Source organism: Eumetopias jubatus, unplaced genomic scaffold (assembly GCF_037043125.1).
Source record: "Eumetopias jubatus isolate StellerSeaLion01/CBP00866 unplaced genomic scaffold, mEumJub1_p1.0 scaffold_5, whole genome shotgun sequence".
Classification (NCBI taxonomy): domain Eukaryota; kingdom Metazoa; phylum Chordata; class Mammalia; order Carnivora; family Otariidae; genus Eumetopias; species Eumetopias jubatus.
The window spans coordinates 14,705,711-14,728,692 of NW_028274811.1; the positions used below are offsets into that span (position 1 = coordinate 14,705,711).

Here is a 22,982-nt window from a genome sequence, read left to right on the forward strand (position 1 = left end):
TTGCCTATCTAAGAGGCAAAGTAGAAATTTCCCATGATTTTCATATGATAGTTAAAAGAAGTTTATCTTAGAAGTTTAATTGAAACTAGGTTGGTATACTGAGAAAAAATTTCAAATATGTACATTTTCTTTTTATTCTTTTGATTATGCTTCTTAATGAAATTTTGTAAGCACAATTTATAAGTATACTCTTGTTGATTATACTTTGATACTATCATTATAATGATTATTTTTCTCATTTAGTTCAGTGCTTTAAAAACTTCGATTTTGATGATAATGGGGAACTTGCACCTGAATGTAAATTAACATATTACTTCTTTTTTTGTGACAGTATTGCTATTAAAAAATATCAGGTAAACTCAGTAGTGGACTTAGTGATGGTACTAATTCCTTATGTCCTCATGGACTAGTAACAAAGTTTCAAGACTGGCAGCTGGTCTGTGGATCACATTTTGAGAAGCATTGAACTAGGCTTCAGGCAAACTTTGCATGGTTTTTGAAGTGGGAGGGAAAACAAGAAGGTATTTCACTTGGAGAAATAAGGAAATGGAATGGCTTCTTTTTCCTAATTTCATTCTTTTTTTTAAAATATTTTTTGAGTACAGTTGACATACAATGTTACATTAGTTTCACTTGTACAACTTAGTGACTCAACAAGTTTATGTATCAGAATGGCTTCTTAATAGACAAGTTAGCAAAAAGCAAGATGGCATATAACCTTAATGAAAAAAAGGAAAGATTACATAGATCTCATTGCCTTTCAGTTTAAACACTGTTTTATAAGAGGCAACTGCGTGCACTGTTATTTAGTTTTTGCCAGATTATATATTTGAATGAGCCAAGCCAGGAAACAGACATAATTTTTGTCTAACTTAGAAAACTTCTGACTTATGTACCTTAGTATAACATTGAAAACTAAGCCAACAATAGATAAAATAGATAGAATATAAATGAAGTATTTTTATTTTACCTTATGTAAGATATATGTTAAATATTGAGTGTATGAATTAAACAGTTCAAGAAAATGTTGGGATAAATAAAACTAAAAATGTACTAGATCAGAAACTAATTAATTAGGGTATATTTACTGGTAAGGTAATGTTTATTTTATTTTAAATATATCTTTGCCTAAAATAATGTATAACAAGTTAAAGCATTCTTGACAATAATTTACAAAACCCTGCTACATTATTCTGTATAAAAAGTATGTTTAATTATAAGTATATAAATATTTATATACTGTTATTTCTTTGTTTTTCTGATGTAGCTTATAATATGAATATGAAAGTTGGCATGATAATTTCAAGTACAAAATCATTTATTTATTTATTTTAAAAGATTTTTTTTATTTATTTGACAGAGAGACACAGCGAGAGAGGGAACACAAGCAGGGGGAGTGGGAGAGGGAGAAGCAGGCTTCCTGCCGAGCAGGGAGCCGATGCGGGACTCGATCCCAGGACCCTGGGATCATGACCTGAGCCAAAGGCAGACGCTTAACGACTGAGCCACCCAGGCGCCCCCAAAATCATTTTTTAAAAAACAAGGCCATATTTGATTAATATAGGTGTAAAAATGAAAACATTTCTCTACTGCTGTTGTAGTCATTGTATTTGGGAAATTAAATAGTTCTCAAACAAAATAAAAAGCTGTTACACCACTAGATTGTCTAGCGGAATCATAAGGTAAGAGAGTAGCCTGAGCAAGCCAGAATGCATAAGGAAGGATAGCAGGTAAATGAGTATAAGTCACCTTTTTAATTCCTTTGCTATTTTATTTTTAGTTTTCTTAGGAGTTGTGATACCTTAAGAAAATTTTGAAGTTATTTTTGCGTTGTTATTTTAATCAAAAGCATGCTTATGGACGTTGGACTAAAAGCTTTATAATTATCAGTAAGCTGAGTATCTTATCTGAATTTTATCTGCAAAATGAGTATAATATCCCTTAATCTGCAATGTTCTGACCAGTAGATCTAACTTACTTAAAACCTGACATGATTAATGGTAGTTACTAGAAATTAATTTTTACCACTTTATTTTATTCTTTTTTAAAAATTTATTTTTTGTTTTTTATTGTTTTATTCTTGATGGTGATATTCCTTTTTTTTGGTAAAGATTTTATTTATTTATTTGACAGAGAGACACAGCTAGGGAGGGAACACAAGCAGGGGGGAGTGGGAGAGGGAGAAGCAGGCTTCCCGCTGAGCAGGGAGCCCGATGCGGGGCTGGATCCCAGGACCCTGGGATCATGACCTGAGCCGAAGGCAGACGCTTAGTGACTGAGGCACCCAGGCGCCCCTTGATGGTGATGTTCTTAAAAATAGTGATATTTTGATAAAGGGAATATGGAAATGAAAAATTTATATGGTGAATCAGATTGGATGGAATTGAATAGTAACTTCATAGAATTAGTATAATATTATTTAATCTTTACTGGACAGTTGACTAGCTTATTTTTGGTATTAACAAAATTACCTTCCATCTCTTTTTTTTATAAAATGATGGTTGTACTTAAGTAGCTTGAGTCCAAGTCACTGTGACCTTCCAGGTGTTTAGGAAGTGGGTACTAGACAGGCCCTGTGTTTTGGATGGGAGGATTCTGAGACTGCTGCTGCTTCTTACTCCTTACACATTGGAAAATGAAATTTTCTCCATCTGATGTTAAAATTTAAAATCCTTGTGTATCCTCAGATCTTTTCTTTTTATATACTGCATTTTTAACATAGAAGGTCTTTCCAGTTTATATTTATTTTGAAATTAAGTACAGATAGCTGCAAATAAACTATATCTGAATGGTTTCCAACCAGAAAAAAATACTTGACAGCTATCATCTTTGTCCCCTACTTAATATTTCTGTTTTCTTTCATTTTCTGCGAACTGAAGGTCTTGAACCACTTCTTTAACAAATGCTAATATCCCCTTTTAAGAAAGATGTGTGCCTTCAAGCAGTTTATTGACTATTTCTGGCTAAAAAAGAGAAAGAATTAGAAACCTAGAATTCTAAATTTTCTAATCAGGAGGTTTTCTGAGGAGTGAGATATCATGATGGAGACCAGGCATAGTAGTATGTATGGAGAAGAACAATTTGACTTTTACTTTTAGGTGAGAGTACTGTGGCACCAGTAGCTCTGAAATTTGTAATATCCAGAACTCTCGGCTCAATTTTGCTTGAATGTCAGCATTTTAAAATAAGTTAAGTTGGTTAAAATTTCTTGGGAGGTGAGATAAAATTTACGGTGGTGGTTAATGAGTTCTGAGGGATTACGTTTTCTCCAGCCCCTCACCATGCACCCCCACACATGCTCCTTTAAGATGTATGATATTTAAAAAATAATAACTCAGTCCAGTGTTATTTTCTGGTAAATTCGGTTGAAAATATAATTTTAAAAAAATCCCCAGTATTTTGCATGTTATATCTCGTCTTTACTCTTTGTCATGTGGTTATTCTTTCTTGATGAAGTCATTAGAGGACAACTGTGAAACCATCAAAAATTCTATGATGGAGGAGCCAAACATCAATAAGGTACAAAATATCATTCAACTGAATTAGAAATTGCATTCTTTAACAAGAAAAACAAATTGTGTTTTAGTTTTGAACTGGGCTTTGTTTCCAAAGCAATTAAATTATTGTTCCCTCAAAGTACTAGGTTTCAACAACTTAAATATGCAATCATAAAAATGGTTTATGTTTTGTTAATAAGAGAATGCAGTTTTAAAGGGAGTTGAATGTAACCTGTTTTGGCTACAGATTTTTCTGAGTAAATACAACTGAAGTTCTTAATAAAATGTAATTACAGTAGCCATTATAGAATTATAGTCGTATTGTTCTATTTTTGCAAGTGTTACTTTTGAAGTTAACATTTTCTCCTGTGATGTTAATTCCTTAAAATATATCAAATACTGTTATGTAACATTGTACATACGTTACATAACATGTACATAATATGTACATGTTACAACATGTGCACCTGTATAAGTACATGTTATGTAATTATTTTTCTGGTAGGAATAGCATATAGCAAATTGCCTTGTGTGTAGCAATTTCTTCTAACACTTGAGATGAAGAGCAAAAATTATAGGAATTTGTATAATCATGAAATACCTCCCAAATGTTCTATGATCATACATTCAAATATGATTTTTATTAAGTTGATATTTAACTAATCTGTTTCTTATTCCGATTTTAAGTTTCTCTCAACAAAGTAATTTTTAGGGGAAAAATTTCTCAGAAGATTTTTTTTAAGGCTACTAATTCCCACTGTTAATTCTTTCTCAAAGAAAACCTTTTGGTAAAAATAGGAAAAATAATTCTATACAATTAATAAAAAAGACTGATTAGCTGTCAAGTGTGTATTATAACTCAGACTTTGGCAGAATACGTTTATGCAGTTCATACTTTGGAAGTGTCTACCAGCCTTTGGGAGTTTTGAAAGAATATAGTTGAAACTTTTTATCAGTCAACAGTAATTCCTTGCCTAAGTTAATTACTAGTCTGTACATTATCATGAATTCTCATCCAAAGATTTTTCTTTTCACACTATTTATAAGATGTTAATAATCAGAATGTGGTATTTCTATAGTAATCACAGTACTTTAAAAGATAGTCATTCTGTTTGGTGAGTTAACATCATAACTATTTTTGGTCAGAATTTTCCAAGGGTCTGCTACAATTTGTTTTAAACAGGTTTATTAGGTATACCTGAGTTAAAACAACTGCACATATTTATTTAAGTATAGTTTGACTGGTCTTGGCATATGTATACCCTGGTTAAGCCATCACCACACTTGAGAAAACGAATATACATATATATATATAATATATATATTATATATAATCTCCCTCTTCCTCCTTTCCTCCCACCTCTGCCCTCTTGTTCTACAGGTAGCTACCAGTCTACTTCCTCATGTTATAGATTAGTTTGCATTTTCTAGTATTTTATGTAAATGGAATCATATAATATGTCCTTTTTTTCCCCCTAGCATAATTATTTTGAGATTCCTCCATATTGGGTATTTCAGTAATTCATTGCTTTTTATCGCTGAGGTGTATTCATTGTATCACTGCACCATAATTTGTTTATTTTTGTACCTGTTAGTGAACACTTGAGCTCTTCCCATTTCAGAACTATTTCAAATAAGAATGCTCAGAATAGTCATACACAAGTTTCTGTGTATGGGCATGGGCTTTCATTTGTCTTGTGCAAATGCTTAGGAGTGGAATGGCCAGATTACAGTGTAGGTGTGTGGTTAACTTTTTAAGAAACTCAAGTGTTTTCCAAGGTGGTGGTACCATTTTACACCCCCAGCAGCAATGCATGGAATCTCAGTTGCTTTACCTTCTCACCAATACCTGGCATGCTCAGCCTTTTTATTTTAGCCATTCCAGTAGGTGTGTAGTGGTTTTAATTTGCATTGAGCATCTTCTCATGTGCTTGTTTATCATTCGTATAACTTTTTGGTTGAAGTCTTGAAATGTGTCTTTCTTTGGGTTGTTTTCTTAATAGAGTTTTAACAGTTCTTTATAAATATAAGTCATAGCTGATTGGCTATTGGCTGTTCTACTCTATTGCATGTCTTTTTATTTCCTTTACAATTTGTTTTAAACTGAGTTTTTTTTTTTTTAACGACTTTATTTATTTGACAGAGACACAGCAAGAGAGGGAACACAAGCAGGGGGAGTGGGAGAGGGAGAAACAGGCTTCCCGCTGAGCAGGGAGCCTGATGTGGGGCTCGATTCCCATGACCTTGAGCCGAAGGCAGACTCTTAACTTCTAAGCCACGAGACGCCCTAAACGGAGAAGTTTTTAATGGATCAGTTGGATCTCATCAAAATTTGTTCTGTGTATGGACATCCTTTTTGGTGTCATATCTAAGAAATCTTTGCCTAACCTAAAAGTCACAAAGATTTTCTCCTGCTTTGCTCTAGTTTTAATTTTACAATTGGTGAAGATTACTTCCATCACTGCAACTTTCCAGTGAAAAAGAAATCTGGGGCGCCTGGGTGGCTCAGTCGATAAGCGTCTGCCTTCGGCTCAGCTCATGATCCCAGGGTCCTGGGATCGAGCCCTGCATCGGCCTTCCTGCTCACCAGAAAGCCTGCTTCTCCTTCTGCCACTCCCCTGTTTGTGTTCCTGCTCTTGCTGTTTCTCTCTCTGTCAAATAAATAAATAAAATCCTTAAAAAAAAAAAAAAAAAAAAAGAAATCTAAAGCTCTGCCCTACAAAGAAATCACAACACAAAGGCATTGTTTAAATCCTACAAAAAAATTTTGGAGTCATTTTTTTATATGGCACAAAGTATGGATTGCAGGTATTTTTTTTTAATCTTTGTATCAGTTAATCACCACTGTTTTCTGAAAAGATTATCTTTTCCTCCACTAGATTGCCTTTTCCTCCTTTTAAAAAACGAATTGACATATATGGGTCATGGATTCTGTTTTGGACCATTGATTTATTTATCTTTATACTAATCTCCCGCTCTTACTGCACTGACTAGAACTTCCAGTCCAATATTGATTCAGAAGTGGTAAAAGCAGACATTCTTATTTTGTTCCTGTTCATTAAGTATGCTGTTATCTATAGGGTTGTTTTAGATACCCTTTATAAGGTTGAGGAAGATTTTCTGTTCCTAGCTTGTTGAGAATTTTCAATCAGTAATAGATGTTGGATTTTGTCGCGTGTTTTTGTTTTTTGTTTTTTGGGTTTTTGTTTTTTTGTTGTTTTTTTTGCTACTATTGAGATGTTCATGTGGTTCTTATTTTATTCTGTTAATACAGCTAAATAATTTGGTTGACGAATTAGTTTAAGTTAAACTAACCTTTCATTCTCTGATTAAGCTTGCTTTGGTAGTGATGTGTTTGTTATATTTTTTATGTATTGGTAGATCTGTTAAAAATTTTGTTAAGAATTTTTGCATTTATGTTAATAAGGAATATTGGTTAATGGTTTTCTTAATGTTTTGTGGTTCTTTTTTGGTTTTAAACTGAAACTGGACTCAGAAATGAGTTGGGAAATATTCTCTTTAATTTTTTAGAAAAATTTGTGTAGAATTAGTATTATTTCTTAAGTGTTTGGTGGAATTCATGAGAGAAATCGTCTGGGCTTTTTTATCTACAAATTCAGTTTCTTCAACAGATACAGGGCAAAATCAGGGTATTTATTTCTTCTTGAGTGAACATTAGTAGTCCATGTCTTTAAATAAATTTGTCTGTCTGGGGTGCCTGGGTGACTCAGTTGGTTAAGTGTCCAACTCTTAATTTTGGCTCAAGTCATGATCCCGGGGTGCTGAGATCAAGCCCTGCATCAGCCTCTGTGCCGGGCATAGATCCTGCTTGGGATTCTCTCTCCCTCTGCCCCTCCCCCCTCTGTCCCTCTCTAAAATGAATAGTCAATAAAATTTAAAAAACAAATTTATCTGCTTCAAGTGTCAGATTTATCGGTGTAAAGTTATTCATAGTATTCCCCTGTTTTTTTAATACACAGTGAAATCTGTGGTGATGTCACCTTTCATTTTTCTGCTGCAGTTTTGAAAACAATTACTTCTTGAATATTTTTATTTCCTAATATTTTGAGTATTGGTGTCCTTTTATGTTCACTTGCAAGCTTCCCATTTCCTTGCAGTATGCCTTTGATACTCTTTAGATCTCCTTTTACTTTGTTTTGTTTTATTATACCATTAGAGTAGTGCTGAAGTAATCCAGATGCTCACCTTCACATTGTAGAAGGTGATAGTGACTGAAAATCACCAATTAGACCTGGAGTCTCAGGTAGCTTTTCTGTAGATCTCTTGTGGGACCTTGAGCTCTTTACACCCTTGAAGTCTTCTTTACTAATGTATAAAATTAGGGTTGATAGTTTTAAAAATGTTGACTGCTCTGATTTAAACAGTAGTGAAGTCCTGGATTTAGTCTGTTGTGGTCCTCTCTTCCTCAGTTCTTCAGGTAAGCTCTGTGGAACCTGAACATTGTTTAGATCAGTTCCTGTATAAAATTTCTCTTTAAGTGGTAGTAAAATATACAAATAAACTTTACGATTGTAATTGTTCTAAGCGTACAGTTGTGTGGCATTAAGTTCCTTTATATTGTTGTGTAGCCATCACCACCATCAATCTCTAGAGCTTTTTCATCTTCCCAAACTGAACCCTGTCCCCATTAGACAGCAGCTCTCCATTTTCTCCCCCCCCCCCCGCCCCATCTAACCTAGCCCACCACCCACCATCCTGCTGTCTCTGAATTTTACTACTCTGGCTATCTATATAAGTGGAATCATACAGTACCTGTCATTTTGTGACTGGCTTCTTTCACATAGTTTACCATCTTGTATGTATGTAGTATGTATCAGAATCTCCTTTGTTCTTAGGCTTAAATGGTATTCCATTGTGTATACGTCTCACATACTGTGTAGCCATTCCTCTGTCGATGGACATTTAGTTGGTTTCCATCTTTTGCCTGTTGTGAATGCTGCTGTGAACATTGATGTACACATCTGTTTAAGTCTCTGCTTTCAGTTCTTTTGGATATATACCCAATCTATGGTAATTCTGTTTCTACTTTTTGATCTGCATAATCTCTTAAAATCTCTTTTAGCACTAATATTTGTATTCTTTTTTCCTCACATATCCAGCACAGTCAAATTTTAAAGCATGGCCTGAAGCCTTACATTAAGGTTTATATTAAACTTACATTAACCTTTACATCAAGACCGTATTCGCTGTGGGTTTTTTTTTTAACTATGATTTTATGTGGTATTACCTTTAGCAAATGAAATTATATTCCTAGTACATGCAAGTCCTCTTTTTTTAGCTGACCACATCATGTTTCCACTTCCTTCCTGGCCTACCTTAGATTTCATGATCCATCATTATGATCAGTCCTTTACAAAAACCCTCAACCCTTTTGTGCTCTTCTCTCTCTGGTGTATTTGCCTTGAAAATTCCCAAACCTGTACATGCAGCTTTCTGTCTATTCTGTGCCATTGTAACCGAACCAATGTGAGTTCCTTCCTCAGTGAGTCACAAATTCCAGATTGAACTGTCACACAGAGAAAACTTTATTTGCAGCAGATAAGGAGATCACAGGGAAAGGCTTCCAAAGCTTTGCATCCCCGAGCAAGGGTGAATGGGTTCCTTTTATTTAGGATTAGGATGCATATTTTGATGGAGAAGCCTGGTCATCCTGTACAGAGGCAGCCGAAGGTCACGCATGCGCCTTAAGGAAACATGCCTATACACCCGTTGTATGTTATGCAGATGAGGCGTGCCCTCCTTGGGCGGAGGTCTAGTACTAAATGAGGTAAAGGTAGTCATCCTCATTCTAGAGGTCACTCTCTGGTCCATCTGTGCAAGTAGAAGTCGGAAGTTGAGATCACACTGGTCTGGGTGGCCTGGGCCAGCGGGCGGTCTTGTCAGGGCAGGTGCTGTTGCTGGAAGGGTGGTTTTGCTTTCTCTTTGCCTGACTTAAGAGATAGGCTGGAAAGAAGAGCTCAAGGAAAAATGTGGGACAGAGGTGGGGGAGTACAAGCAAGTGGGCCGTAAAGGTCAGGTCTTGGGGTCTAGCTGGTGACATATTCACCCAAATAGCTGAACATGGATGAAGAAAAAGCACAAACCATGGGGGCTTGCCTGGAAATTTATAGCCACAAATCCCAAGTTAAACTACCTGACCATCAAAATAAATGACTGTAGTAAATTTGTTTTCTTGTTCTCTTTTCCATTCTCCCCACTTCTGCCCTCTTTCCTCAGACTTCCAGTATTCCTTTGCTATTTCCCACCGGTGTCCTTGTTTTGCCAGCAAAATAAGTGTAGGGGATTTAGGCTAATCTTCTTACCTCCAAATCTAACTTCTGCTCTATATGCACATACTTTGTTCTGCCTTTTCTAACACTAAACAGGCTGTCACTTTTCGTCCAAGACCAGATCTTCCATTTGTACATTGATCCTCTCCGTTTTCTCTACCCGAGGACCTTGCTTCACTTGCTATCCTCCCTCCTTCTTCCATGATAAATGTTTATCTTTCCCTTAAATTATTCTCCGCATAAGCAAATATATTTTTTTGTCTTAGTTTCAAATGAAAACCAAAAAACCTACCTTTGAATCTTTCTACTCCCCCATTTCTGTAATCCCCTATCTAGGAAAATTCATTTATAGAATTGCCTATAAAATCATCAGAGAAGACTTAAAGAGTTATGTTGCAGACACCCTGTGGAGGAACCACCCAGTTTAAGAAATAAAACATTTATCAATTCAGTTGAGTACCCCTGTGAATCTTCCCCAATAGACTTCCCTCCCTATTCACCGATGTCACGTGCCTCTCTGATTTAGTTAAGTGTTATCTCCAGCCTACTCCACTGAGATTTTACTAGTCCAAGTCACTCACCCTTGACTTCCAGGATGCTAAATTCAGTAGTCAGTTCTGTCTTTCTTTACTTCAGTTGTTCGGTAGGTACCCTTTGATACTGTTGACTGCAGCCACCTTCCTGAAACTTGCTTCACTTGGTTTCTCTAACATCATATTTGATGATTAGTATTCACAGTTGGAGATTGTTTCCTGTTCTGTCGGAATGTTTCCTGTTCTGTCAGTTTATTCTGTCACAATTTCTTTCCCCAAACTACTTCCATCTTGAATTGGCTTATCTTTTTCCTTTCTTGGAAACGTTGGGTGTCTCAGGACTTAGTTCTCTAACCTTTTCTCTTCCCTGTCTTTGCTTTCTCTTTGGGCTGTCTCATGGTTTAAATATCCACAGCCATCTATTAAATGGTAACTCTTAAATCAATTCTTTCTGGCCCATTCATTTCCTGAACTCTGGACTTGCCTTATAAATCTAATAGCTATCTCACCCTGAATGTCTAAACACAGAATTTTCTTTCTTCTCCTAATCTTAATCCAAATCCCCCCTTTTCCTTCACTTTTGTCTCATTAAATGGTACCTTCACTCACGCAGTTATCAGATCTGAAATCGAGGAGTTATCCTTGCTTTTTCTCTTTTGCTCCTACTGTAATTCCAGTCCATTAGCAAAATTTATCCTAATTCCAACCACTCATTACTACCACCATTGCTGAAGTAGCCTCTTAACTGATCTGGCAGCCGTTGTCACACCCTGTATACTTTGCCTCACAACATGCAGAATTATCTAAACCCTTGCAGAGACTTCCTAGCTTTAAAATAAAATCTGAACTCTTTATTTAGGCTTTTAAGGCCCTCTGCACACTGAATCCTGCCTGGTCTCCAAGCTCATTTCCTACCATTTGCCATTTTTCTCAAAATTAAATATGCATAAGCTTTTGAGATGCTAAACACGATGCTTTCCCCCTCCCTCCAGCTGATTCTCGTGCAGGTGATCTTGGGGCCACAGTATTAAGAACTAATGTTTTATTAAATCTAGGTAATGAGAGGACAGGAATGTATTTTCACATTGAAGAAGCTTTTTTTTTTTTTTTGAAGATTGTATTTATTTATTTGAGAGAAAGAGAGGGAGAGTGATGGAGATAGCGCAAGAGAGCCCTGAGTGGGCAGGAGAGGGAGAAGCAAGCTCCCGCCGAGCAGGGAGCCTGACGTGGGGCTCGATCCCAGAACCCTGGGATCATGACCTGAGCCAAAGGCAGATGCTTAACTGACTGAGCCACCCAGGCGTCCCTGAAGAAGGTTTATTGAAGTTTATGCCTATTGGAGTTTTTTCTCCGTAAATTTAAAGTTTGAAAAAGCTCTGCAGGTAAAATGAATATATTTGCCCCCCACCTACCCATTACCAGCAAATAACATACTCCTCCGTGGCCTGCAAATATCATTTGTCTTTCTTTCCCATTTCTTCAGAATCCAATAGTGGACACTTAGTGTGCTTTAGATACCAGGTAGATACGTGACTAAGTTGAGATTTTGTCATAAAATTACAGAATTTGACTTATACATTATATACATTTGATGGACCTCTTGTAGCCAGAGGTAAGATTATCCTTAGAAAAGAAGTTGACCCTAAAATCATCCACAATGTTTGGCAAGCACTGAAATTCTTTTATGTTTGTTACCAGATGGTATTTTAGATTAGAATATATTTGACATCTTTATATCCAGTGACCATGAGTTTTGTTTGCATAGGATTTGCAGGGTTTGGTTATCTTATAAGTCTCAACTTGCCATTCAACAGGCTTCTTATTTGCCATTTTTTTTTAAAGATTTTATTTATTTATTTGAGAGAGAGAGAGAATGAGAGATAGAAAGCACGAGAAGGAAGAGGGTCAGAGGGAGAAGCAGACTCCCTGCTGAGCAGGGAGCCCGATGCGGGACTCGATCCTGGGACTCCAGGATCATGACCTGAGCTGAAGGCAGTCGCTTAACCAACTGAGCCACCCAGGCGCCCTCTTATTTGCCATTTTTAAAAATAGTGCTAACTTACTTTCTCTTGGTCAAACAATGGACAGGCATTGGTGATGTTTTTATCTCAACTTTGCAGGAATTATATTTGTTATATTCTTTTTTTTTAAAGATTTTATTTTTAAGTAATCTCTATACCCAGTGTGGGGCTCAAACTCCCAACCCTGAGATCAAGAGCTGTGTGCTCTCCTGACTTGGCTAGCCAGATGCCTCAAGTTTGTTCTAATTTTTTTTTGAGATTTTATTTATTTGACAGAGAGAGACACAGTGAGAGAGGGAACACAAGCAGGGGGAGTGGGAGAGGGAGAAGCAGGCTTCCCGCAGAGCAGGGAGCCCAATGCAGGGCTTGATCCCAGGATGCTGGGATCATGACCTGAGCTGAAGGCAGACGCTTAATGACTGAGCCACCCAGGCGCCCCTGTTCTAATTTTTTGTCAAATTAATAACTTCTGTGCTTCAAAATGAGTTGTGAACTATTTCATACTAACTCATTTTAAAGATTGAAGGTTAGGTGGTAAAATAAGATAAAACAGTATCCTACATTAACATTTCTCTTAATAATTGCCTCGTCCTTTTACCTGTTTATTTTAGCAAATGTTGATTTTAAACAATATTATCTTCTGCATTCAAAGGCCTTGTATATACCTTCTCTGGGGTAAGCAGAAGGTTGATATAGTTCCCTCATCTAAAGAATACTGAGTTATGATCTATTCACCTATTGAAATGACTACTGACCTGGGCAAATTACTGTGCCTTTCAGGGTTTCAGGTTGTTTTTTTTTATAAATTAAAAGTTGTTTTAGACTAGGAGCCCATAAACTATGTTCAGCTGGCCATATTTGACCTGTTCTTCTATAGGTAGTAAACTAAGAATGGTCCTTATATTTTTAAAAGGTTGTTTAAAAAAAAAAGATTAATATGCAACAGTGATCCTCTTTGGTGTGCAAAACCTAAAAATATTTGCCTTTTTAACCTTCTGATATTTATAAAATATTATCCAATGATTATAATGCTAAGAAATAGGGCAAACAAATCTTTTTTTAATAATTAGAATGTCTTGATCTTTTAAAGTTAATTCATTTGTGTTAATTTATTGGGAACAAACGCAATTAATGAAGTTGTATCTTGTATCAGCTGTCTTTTTATATATGGGAAGGCAAGCTGGAAACAGTTTAAATTTCCCTGGTCAAATAAGTTTTGTTTTAGGGATAATTAGCATGTGAAATAGTACCTTGCTAGGAAATGTCTAAGAAGTTTCTTAAAATAATTCATGCAAGTATTAAATGACAGATTGGCATACACTATTTTTTTCTGTGACTAAAATCACTATGTTTTTGTGTTTTCTTTCCTTCCATTTAGATAGAAGCAGACTTGGGATATCCTGGAGGTAAAGCAAGGATTATTCACAAGGAATCTGACATCATTACTGCCTTTGCTGTTAATAAAGTAAGTGCATAGACTTTTTATTCTTTAAGTATTCATTGTTGAAGAATGTCTCCTGTTTTGTCAGTTTATTCAGTATTAGTATTTCTCTTTCCCAGAGCTAATTCCTACTGCCTAAATTGCAGTCTGAATAAGTTACTTTATTTTATAAAATGATTATATTGTTTGATAATTAAATTTATTGGATATGTAGCAATAAAATAATGTTTTATTACTACACAGAGAGAACTATCAAATATTTATATGTGCAGTAGCCTTTAGAATTTATATAACACATTATAGCATTTGATTCAAAAAAAGGTTTTTTATTTTCCTTATGTGAATATGTTGAATGGAATTATTAATATTAGATCAAATTCAAGGTTTTATATGACTTACAGAAATTCTCACTCATTAACTTACAGCTATAGTAGCTGCCTAGTTTTTCCTTTACATTCCTTCGTCTTCTACTCAACATGTTCCTTAAAGCTCTCTGTGAGCTCCTGAAAGAAGGGGTGGCCTCGGCTATACGGTCTTCCCTAAATGCCTTGCTGCAGTTTTATTTGCACGCACACACACACACGCACACACACACAACATATGTACACAAGTGTGTGTATCTCCTTTTTCACATATTCCTAATTTTAAAATAATTTTAAATGTTATTTAGATAAATACCCTATGGCATTATGCATTCAGTAATCATTTCTCCAGTTGGTTCTCCATCTTCCTATGATACGTCTTTGATTTCTCCTAGATAGTTCCTTTGCCCTTCTCTCATCTTTCCCTATGTCCTTTGTCTCGTTTCCTTCCACACCCCTGAACAGTGACTACTTCTGTTGAAGACAGGCAAGTCTGGAATCAGCCCTTTAACCAGGCAGTTCTGTTGTAATATCTGTGCAATATGGTATATATGTGTCAGATACAAATATAAAATTATTATCTACACCCAACAAGTATCTTCCTTCCCTTGAAAAAAAATAGGATTTTAAATATTCTGTGCTATAAAATAAACTTGTTTCTTTTTCTATATATATATAAGTAGTAATGAACAGTCATCCACATATATAAAATCTGTTGTTCACCATGCAGGAAGAGTGTACCTGTTTAATTTTTATTTCTCCAGATTGATTATTATTTTACATCATTGCTAAATTTGTATATGAGAAATAATACCTTTTGCTTTAAATTGCATTATTTTAAAATGCTGATGAGATTGAACTTTTTCCCATTTGTTTAGTTGTGAATTATCTGTGTTAAGAACTGTGAAAGGCCTGAGATTTTTCTCTGCATTCAAGCTAACAAGTTATATTTCTCAGTTTAATGGATGCTGTAAGAAGACACAGACTCATGGACCAGAGACAAAAGACAGTTTATTACTAATAGCAGAAGCAGTATCCAGAATATCAGCATTTATGCTCTGGTTCCCTCTGTTAACATTACCACAGAGTGGCAGGAAGGGGGCCAAATGATAACTGCACACAGAGTAGGTTGCATTATAGGAAAGGAACACTGAGTTTAGGGAACCAAAATCTTTTCTAATGGACATTAAGTATACCTGTCCTTTGATCTGGAGGGAGACACCATAGATATATAGCCATTCTGCAGAACAAACAGCAGTCAGTACGTCACTCACCGGACATTCAGAAACAGAGAGACGTGGAGAATTATCTCTGAGCAGTCTCGTTATATCCTTTTTCCATTTATGTCTGGGGTATTCATTTTTTTGTTTCAGTTCATTTTAGCATTTTACATAATGGAAATGTTAATCCTATTTTCCCTTTGCTGTCATCATTTTATTTTCTCTTTTAGAAATGTACATTTTCAGTTCATAGATGTTTAAAATTTTATGTCATTTAATCTGACCAGTTCTTTTTGTTAGAGATTTATTTATTTTAAAGAGGGATAGAGAGAGTGAGCATGGGGGTGGAGGAGAGGGCAGAGGGAAAGAGAAAAAAACTTTTTTTTTTAAAGACTTTATTTATTTAAGAGAGAGAGAGCGCAAGAGAGAGCACAAAGCAGGGTGAAGGGCAGAGGGAGAAGCAGAGTCTCCACTAAGCAGGGAGCCCGATGCAGGACTCGATCCCGGGACTCTGGGATCATGATCTGAGCCAAAGGCAGACACTTAACCAACTGAACCACCTAGGCGACCGAGAGAGAGAGAGAGAGAGAGAGAAACTTTAGCACACTCTGCACTGAGCCTTGATCTCATAACCCTGAGATCACAACCTGAGCTGAAACCAAGAGTCACTTAACCGACTTCATCACTCAGCTGCCCCTAATATAACCAACTTTTAATTTATGATTATTCTGACATACTTTCCCCACACTTTTCTACCCCCATACCTTTCCTTTGTGACCATTTCCCAAATTTTTTTCTTGTTTAAGACTGAAAAGCTTTACATGAAAGTGATACTTATCCTATTTGAATAATGCATTGTTATTTCTTTAGTTTGATGTTCCTTCTCTCCCTCACCTTTTTCTACCTTCTAGAGCTTCTATCCAACCCCTCCCTCCACATTTCGGAACTGTGCAAACCTCAGGGAGATTGTACCGTACTAGCAGACTGGAGAGAGAGTGCTGGGAGAAGAAATAAAGTGGTACATGCATTACCGTTTAGAGGAGCCTTCTTTTAGATGCTCTTGAATTCTTAGAACATAAACATATCTCCAAGATCAAGCTGATAATTATTGCACTCAGGATTTAATTAGTAAAATTAATTTTAAACATTCATCTGTGAAAATGCTTTCTTTTCTGTAAAAGTTTCTAGGGGCTATTTTGTAGTTTCCATTTTTAGAAGTAGTTCATGTACATGTACTTTTTTATTTAAAAATTATGATTTGTTTTTCAGGCAAATAGAAACTGCATAGCAATTGCTTCAAGCCATGATGTTCAAGAACTGGATGTTTCTGGAATTCTGGCTACACAGATCTATACTTGGGTAGATGATGATGCTGAAATGGAAAGCAAGGGGTACTTTTATACTTTGTTTTTAATTCAGTAACATTGTGTTAAAAGTGATGATATCACAGAACTATAGCTTTCAAAAGATTTTTAGAGGAACGTTCCTAGATTGTAAATATAGTGGATGCTGATATGATAAAGAGTGAAAAAGGGGTGGCAGGAGCTTTAAAGAAAGGAATTGAGGTTTAGAAGAGATTAAAGTGAGAAATCAAAAAAAAAACACTAATTGGAAAAGATATATGCACCACTATGTTTACTGCAACATTATTTGCATTAGCTAAGATATGGGAGCAAACTAAGTGTCCACTGACAGATGAATACTTAAGGAAAACACACACACACAAACACACACACGCACACACACACACACACACACAGGAACATTACGCAGCCATAAGAAAGGATGAGATAATGCTATTTGCAACAACATGGATGGACCTAAAGGGAATTAAGTTAAATAAGTCAGACTGAGAAAGAAAAATGCCATATGGTTCTACGCATATGTGGAATCTAAAAACACAATAAAGAAACAAACAAAAAAAGTGAGAGATTCTGCAGTTGTTCACATACGAAATTACTGTCTATGAGTTAGGAGTTAAGAGCTGAAGAAAATTTTAGAGGGAAATACAAAAGCATATATTAGAGCTTTCACGTATAAAAGAAGAAATGAGGAACTGATGGGTTGCTTTCATTCCAGCTGACGTTCTTTTGTAGATCAGAAGAGTTCTTGGTTATACATGCTCGTGATGATTTAACAGCTGTGCAGGGTACAACCCCATATACACACAGCAATCCCGGCACTCCAATCAACATGCCGTGGCTCGGCAGTACACAGACTGGCAGAGGAGCATCTGTGGTATGTAGAGTGCAGCATGCTGTGCATAGGGGCACCTGGGTGGCTCCATCGGCTGAGCATCTGACTCTCAACTTCAGCGCAGGCCTTGATCTCGGGGGCGTGAGTTCAGGTCCTGCATTGGGTTCCATGCTGGGCATGGAGCCTACTTACTTAAACACACACACACACACACACACACACAGACACACACACACAAACACACACAAAGTAAAAATATTGTGTTTAAATATCCTTTTTTCCCCTCTAGTTTAATAAAGGATGATTTAAACATTTTTTTTAAATTTTTAACTTTTTAGTAAGTCATACTTGCTGGAAATTATAAATTTAGATTGTGAAGAATAATATGTTTTCATATGAAAAGAATATGACATTATTTTAAATAATTTAAAATACAAAGAGCTGTATTTTAAGTAATAATTATTTGGAATTTACTGGTATAAATCAGGCATCAGCAAGCTATGGTCTGTGGGTCAAGCTATTTTTGTATAAACGTGCTTGAGAATAGTGTTTACATTTTTCAGTGGTAGAAAAAAAAGTCAAAAGAATGGTATTTTGTGACACATGAAAATTATACCAAATTCAGATTTCATTATCTATAAGTAAGTTTTATTGGAACATAGCCACAGTCATTTGTTTATATTTTGTCTGAGGATCTTCTTGAGCCCTGATTAAGATGTGATCCATGTTTATCCCTCAATGAGATTCTTTTATTAATACTTAATCATACATGGAGTCAGAGAAACCCAGGACCAGTAATTCTTTCTGGCTTTCTGGTGGTGTGGTTATTTTCAGTTTCCTAATTCCTGTAGAATTCTTTCCTTGGCCTCCCCATCCCCGCCCCAACACATACATCAAAAATTTTTTTCAAGGGCTCCTGGGTGGCTCAAACGTTAAGCATCTGCCATCTGCTCAGGTCATGATCCCAGGGTCCTGGGATCAAGCCCCACATCCCGCTCCCAGCTCTGCGGGAAGCTTCTCCCTCTCCCACTACCTCTGCTTGTGTTCTCTCTCTGGCTGTCTCTCTCTCTCTGTCAAATATATAAAATCTTAAAAAAAAAAAAATTTTTTTTTTTTTACTAATTAGTAAGGGTATTTAATCCTTAGTAATACTGATAGTATTTTATATTAATGTAGTTTCTCTGTTGCTCGTATAACCTTATTTTTGTTCATAAATAACCCTATTATGCTTTGAGATATCTGTTGAAATAGTTGTTATAATACTCCTACTTATCATTTTTCAGATGAAGCTTAAGATCCAGAAAGGTCTAGTGATTCAATTTAGGTCATTATCTCAAATTTGTGGTAGAGCTTATATTAAAGCCTTCCATATTCTCTCAGTTCATTGATTTCAGGTAGGAGTGTTTGAAGTATTGAAGAGTTTGAAAAGCAATCTAGTAATTATTCAAATGAACTGTCTTGATCATTTATATTTCATTTTTTCCAACAGACAGATACATTAAAATTCACTTTAAAGACCTACTGATATTATCATCTTTTAAAGGAAACTTAAAGAGAATATACAAAATATATAAAAAGAAATGATAGGCAGTTTTTCCAACTCCAGTTTCGGAGAATACAATGCCCTTCTTCCTGTCACAGACTTCTTGCTGGTCTCTCTGCTTCCACACTTGCTCCCTGTGTTCTGGATACAGCGGCCAGAGTTGCTCTTTTCTAGAGCATCATTTAGGTTGTCACTCCAGTGTTTAAGACTTGGATTTCCCAGTACAACTTTAAAAAAACAAGTCCTTCAAGTGGCCTCTCCAGTCTTCTGTGATTTAACCCCTGGCAACCTCTGCAGCTTCATCTCTCTTCATTCTGTACTTGATTCGCTTTGCTCTAATTACAGTGGCCCTCTTTCTGTCTCTCAAAAACATCAAGCTCCATTGCCCTGTCAGAGCCTTTGCCTTGCTTTCTGCTTCAAATGTTCTTCTTTTACCATTCAGATCTCAACTCACGTTCCCAGGGATTTCCCTTGCTTCCCTAGTGAAGGCATCTGTCCCTCCCTACTCTATCCGTAGTCAGTCTGTATGTCATATTATCGCCCATTGTATCATCTTTAATGGCCTGTATCAGTTTTGGAAATTATCTGTTCACTCTTTGTCTTTTTTAATGTACTCTGTAATGTAAACTCTGTGAGAGATTGTTTTGCCTGCCTTAGACACTGATGATCTCTAACTAGAATGGCGTTTGGCATTCTCAAAAAATACTTGTTGTTACTACAGAGCATTATAATACAGAAATTTACCTTTGTCATTCTTGTTAGGATGGAATTGTCTTTCTGTCTCCATCTTAGAAGGACCTCTTTTTAGAGGGGATCATTGTGATTTGTTAGCATAATTAGTCTAATTGGTCCCACTCCGTCCTCAAGAAAAGATACCAATATAATCAGGTGATTCTTTTTTATAAGGATCTTCTAAAATAAGTTATGATTTCTTTCCTTTATAATGTTCTGCATATGCTCTTAGAAATTTTATTAAACCTGTGTTTATGTATTTTTTTGTTAATGGTTTTACTTTGATACTTTAGTCAGAAAAGTAAAAGAATAGGAATATTTAGGCATTTCTTTAACTAAAAGGAACATAAGATTTCAACAAGTTTGCTAAACAAAAGTAACATTCAGCAAGTTTTCGGGTTTTTTTGTGGAGAATTAACGAAATATTTTCTTAATTCTATTGCTTCATTGACTTATTCATTCTAACAAAAAAGAATACTTGTTATGACCAACTTCTCTTTTGCAGTATAATTACAACCATAACCATCTTTCATTGTTTCTGTCCTTCACCACTTCTGCTAGCCTGTCTCTTCCTCCCTACCCAATCCCCACTTAACTCACAACTTTAGTCTAATGGACAATTTAAAATCCACAAGGACAACAACAACAAATCTACTCAGGATTGATGCTACAAACTTAGGATAACATATAATTGTAGTTATGGTGCTGTATAAATAGGAATTGTTCTATTAATTAAAATTATCTCTTTAATTTCACATATTATTTGACAGGCTGCTTAAATCATTGAAAATATGATTTAAAAATGGATATATAAACAGTTCCACACTATCAATTAAAAATTTATACAATTTTCTGTTTACCTCTTTTTTTTTTTTTTTCACATGCTTCTGCCTGTCTTTTTAACCTTATACTATTCAGGATTATTCCAATAAAATTAATGGGATCAGAAAAGAATTGGCAAGAAAGGAGGTAAGACTAAATTCTCAAGGTGAATTTGTTCTTAGAGCCTAGTCAATGATGCAGAAAATGTACGTGCACTGAAACATAAGAGAGCTGAGCTATTAAATTTAATTTCTGTTACTACGTTTAGTATTTTTAGCACCCACAATGGTAGTTAGGAATCACATAAAAATAAATAAATAAATGTTATTTGAATTTCCTGTCACATTTTGTACTTTTAATACTACTTTTTATTGTAACTATAGAAGAATGATTTTTCTTTGTTAACAGATGATTAAGAAAGCCATTAATAATGTCAGAAGAATGACTTCTCATCCAACTCTTCCTTACTGTAAGTTGATAATAATTAGCCAGTGTTCTAAGGAATTTAAAGCAGGTTTTTAGTTTCACTGAGAGGTAGTCAACTATTTTACTTTTTTTTGTAGAGAATGTCTGCTAGCAAATAAAGTCTTCATTTCAAATTTGGATAACAATAGAAAAAGAAATTTCCCTGAATTAGTAGAGAAGGCTAGCTTGATGCAGTTACTCTTTACTATGTTGACTGCCTATTTCTAAGTTAGAACATTTTATTTTTTAACATTTTTGGACTCTTTACACAATTATAAGTTACAGTCATAATTGTGTTAATAATGGGATCACTCCCATCTTTTATCACATAGATCAGAACCCTATCTTGGTCATTTGTTGCCTCATCATAGTCACTTTGTATTTTATTAATATTTTGTCAGTTTGCCTTTTATCAGACACACTAATAGTTAATATTCCTGGGAATCTCAAAAGTTTTTCTCCTTTAACAAGGAACTTAACTAATGGGGAATTTATTTGGATGTATTGAAGCAGAGAAAAAACAAGAAAGACAACTTTAAATATACTTTTGGGTTGGAATCAGTATTCATATTGGCATGTCAGTAGTCAAGTTTTTTTAATATGATTTTTAAGTTGTGCCTGTCATCAAGTTGTCCTGCCACACAGTAATAAGCACAGTGTCTGTTAATTAAAAAATATTCATGTTCCTTCAATTTCGTAACATATAAAAAAATTATACTTTTATAATGAGAGATAATCTGATGAAATACATTTGACAAAACCAGTGTTCTTTTCTACTTCACTGTCCTAAGTACTACAAGCAGCTATCATCAAAATTGTATACCAGTGTCCAACAAAAGGGTTCAAGAGAACCATATATTTAAAATGAAGAGAGTAACTTCTATTACTCATTCTAAAGGTGTGAAATAATGTAAATATTAATGTAAAAAATTATCAGTGTTTTTACTACATTGAATACCATATTACTACTGATAATTATACTTAACATAAATTGAGTCGTCCATGTTAAGCATATTTCTAAATGATTTTTATGGATTATCTCATTTACTTCTCATAGCTGTCCATTAACTTACATATCATTCATTATTCCCCTTTTACAGGACAATTTGAAATGGGCTCAGGGAGATTAATTAAGGTTCCTAGTATCACAAAATTAGTAAATGGCAAACTGATGAATTAATAATTATTTAGCTTGTTCACATTCCTTAGTGAAACATACAACACATTTGAGCTATCCAGTTAATCAGAATAACTATTAGAAGTGATTTTTTTCTTTACCATGCATGACATTCAAGACTTTCTACAGTCTTTTTTTTTTCCAGAGAAAATTTATAAGTTTAAACATTAATAGTAGGGCTGATAAGAATTGGCTCTTTAGTTCACCCAGGAATTTAACTGGTTATTATACAACACTGAGATAATTTCAGAAAGAAACAGAATTTACAGAGGTCTGATTTAATTGCTTCTGTTGTGTAGTGTGAGGGTATATTCTTAGTCAAATGAAAGTACATCAAAACACTCAAGCAAAATTCCATAACAAAGGTAAGTTCATGTAATTGACTATGATTCTTTTCAAAGGTGTTTCTTTCATAAAGGTTTTCACTTGGATTCAAAAATAAACCTTCCAAAGATTACTGCAATAAATTTGCCATTTTTGCCCTTCATAATGCAGATCTGACAGGAGCTCAAGATGGAAGTGTCAGAATGTTTGAATGGGGCCATTCTCAACAAATAACCTGTTTTCGATCTGGTGGCAATTCAAGAGTTACGAGAATGAGATTTAACTACCAAGGAAATAAGGTAGTATATAAAAATATAAATGGGAATATGGTTTGATTATGTTGGAAGTTTATAAATGTA

At 35.2% G+C, this 22,982-nt stretch overlaps 1 protein-coding gene across 3 annotated transcripts in view; it reads left to right on the top strand.

The window, feature by feature from the left end:
* Positions 1-22,982, top strand: part of DMXL1 (Dmx like 1) — a 127,889-nt gene that overhangs the window by 89,693 nt on the left and 15,214 nt on the right. For 2 of the 3 annotated variants that reach the window (XM_088023239.1, XM_028103551.2), the window contains 6 exons: positions 3,457-3,519; positions 13,720-13,806; positions 16,634-16,755; positions 17,461-17,602; positions 21,066-21,126; positions 22,795-22,922. In XM_088023239.1, coding sequence (XP_087879365.1) covers positions 3,457-3,519; positions 13,720-13,806; positions 16,634-16,755; positions 17,461-17,602; positions 21,066-21,126; positions 22,795-22,922 — 603 coding nt within the window. The remainder of the gene's footprint in view (positions 1-3,456; positions 3,520-13,719; positions 13,807-16,633; positions 16,756-17,460; positions 17,603-21,065; positions 21,127-22,794; positions 22,923-22,982) is intronic. The other variant, XM_028103552.2, reaches the window with a different exon arrangement.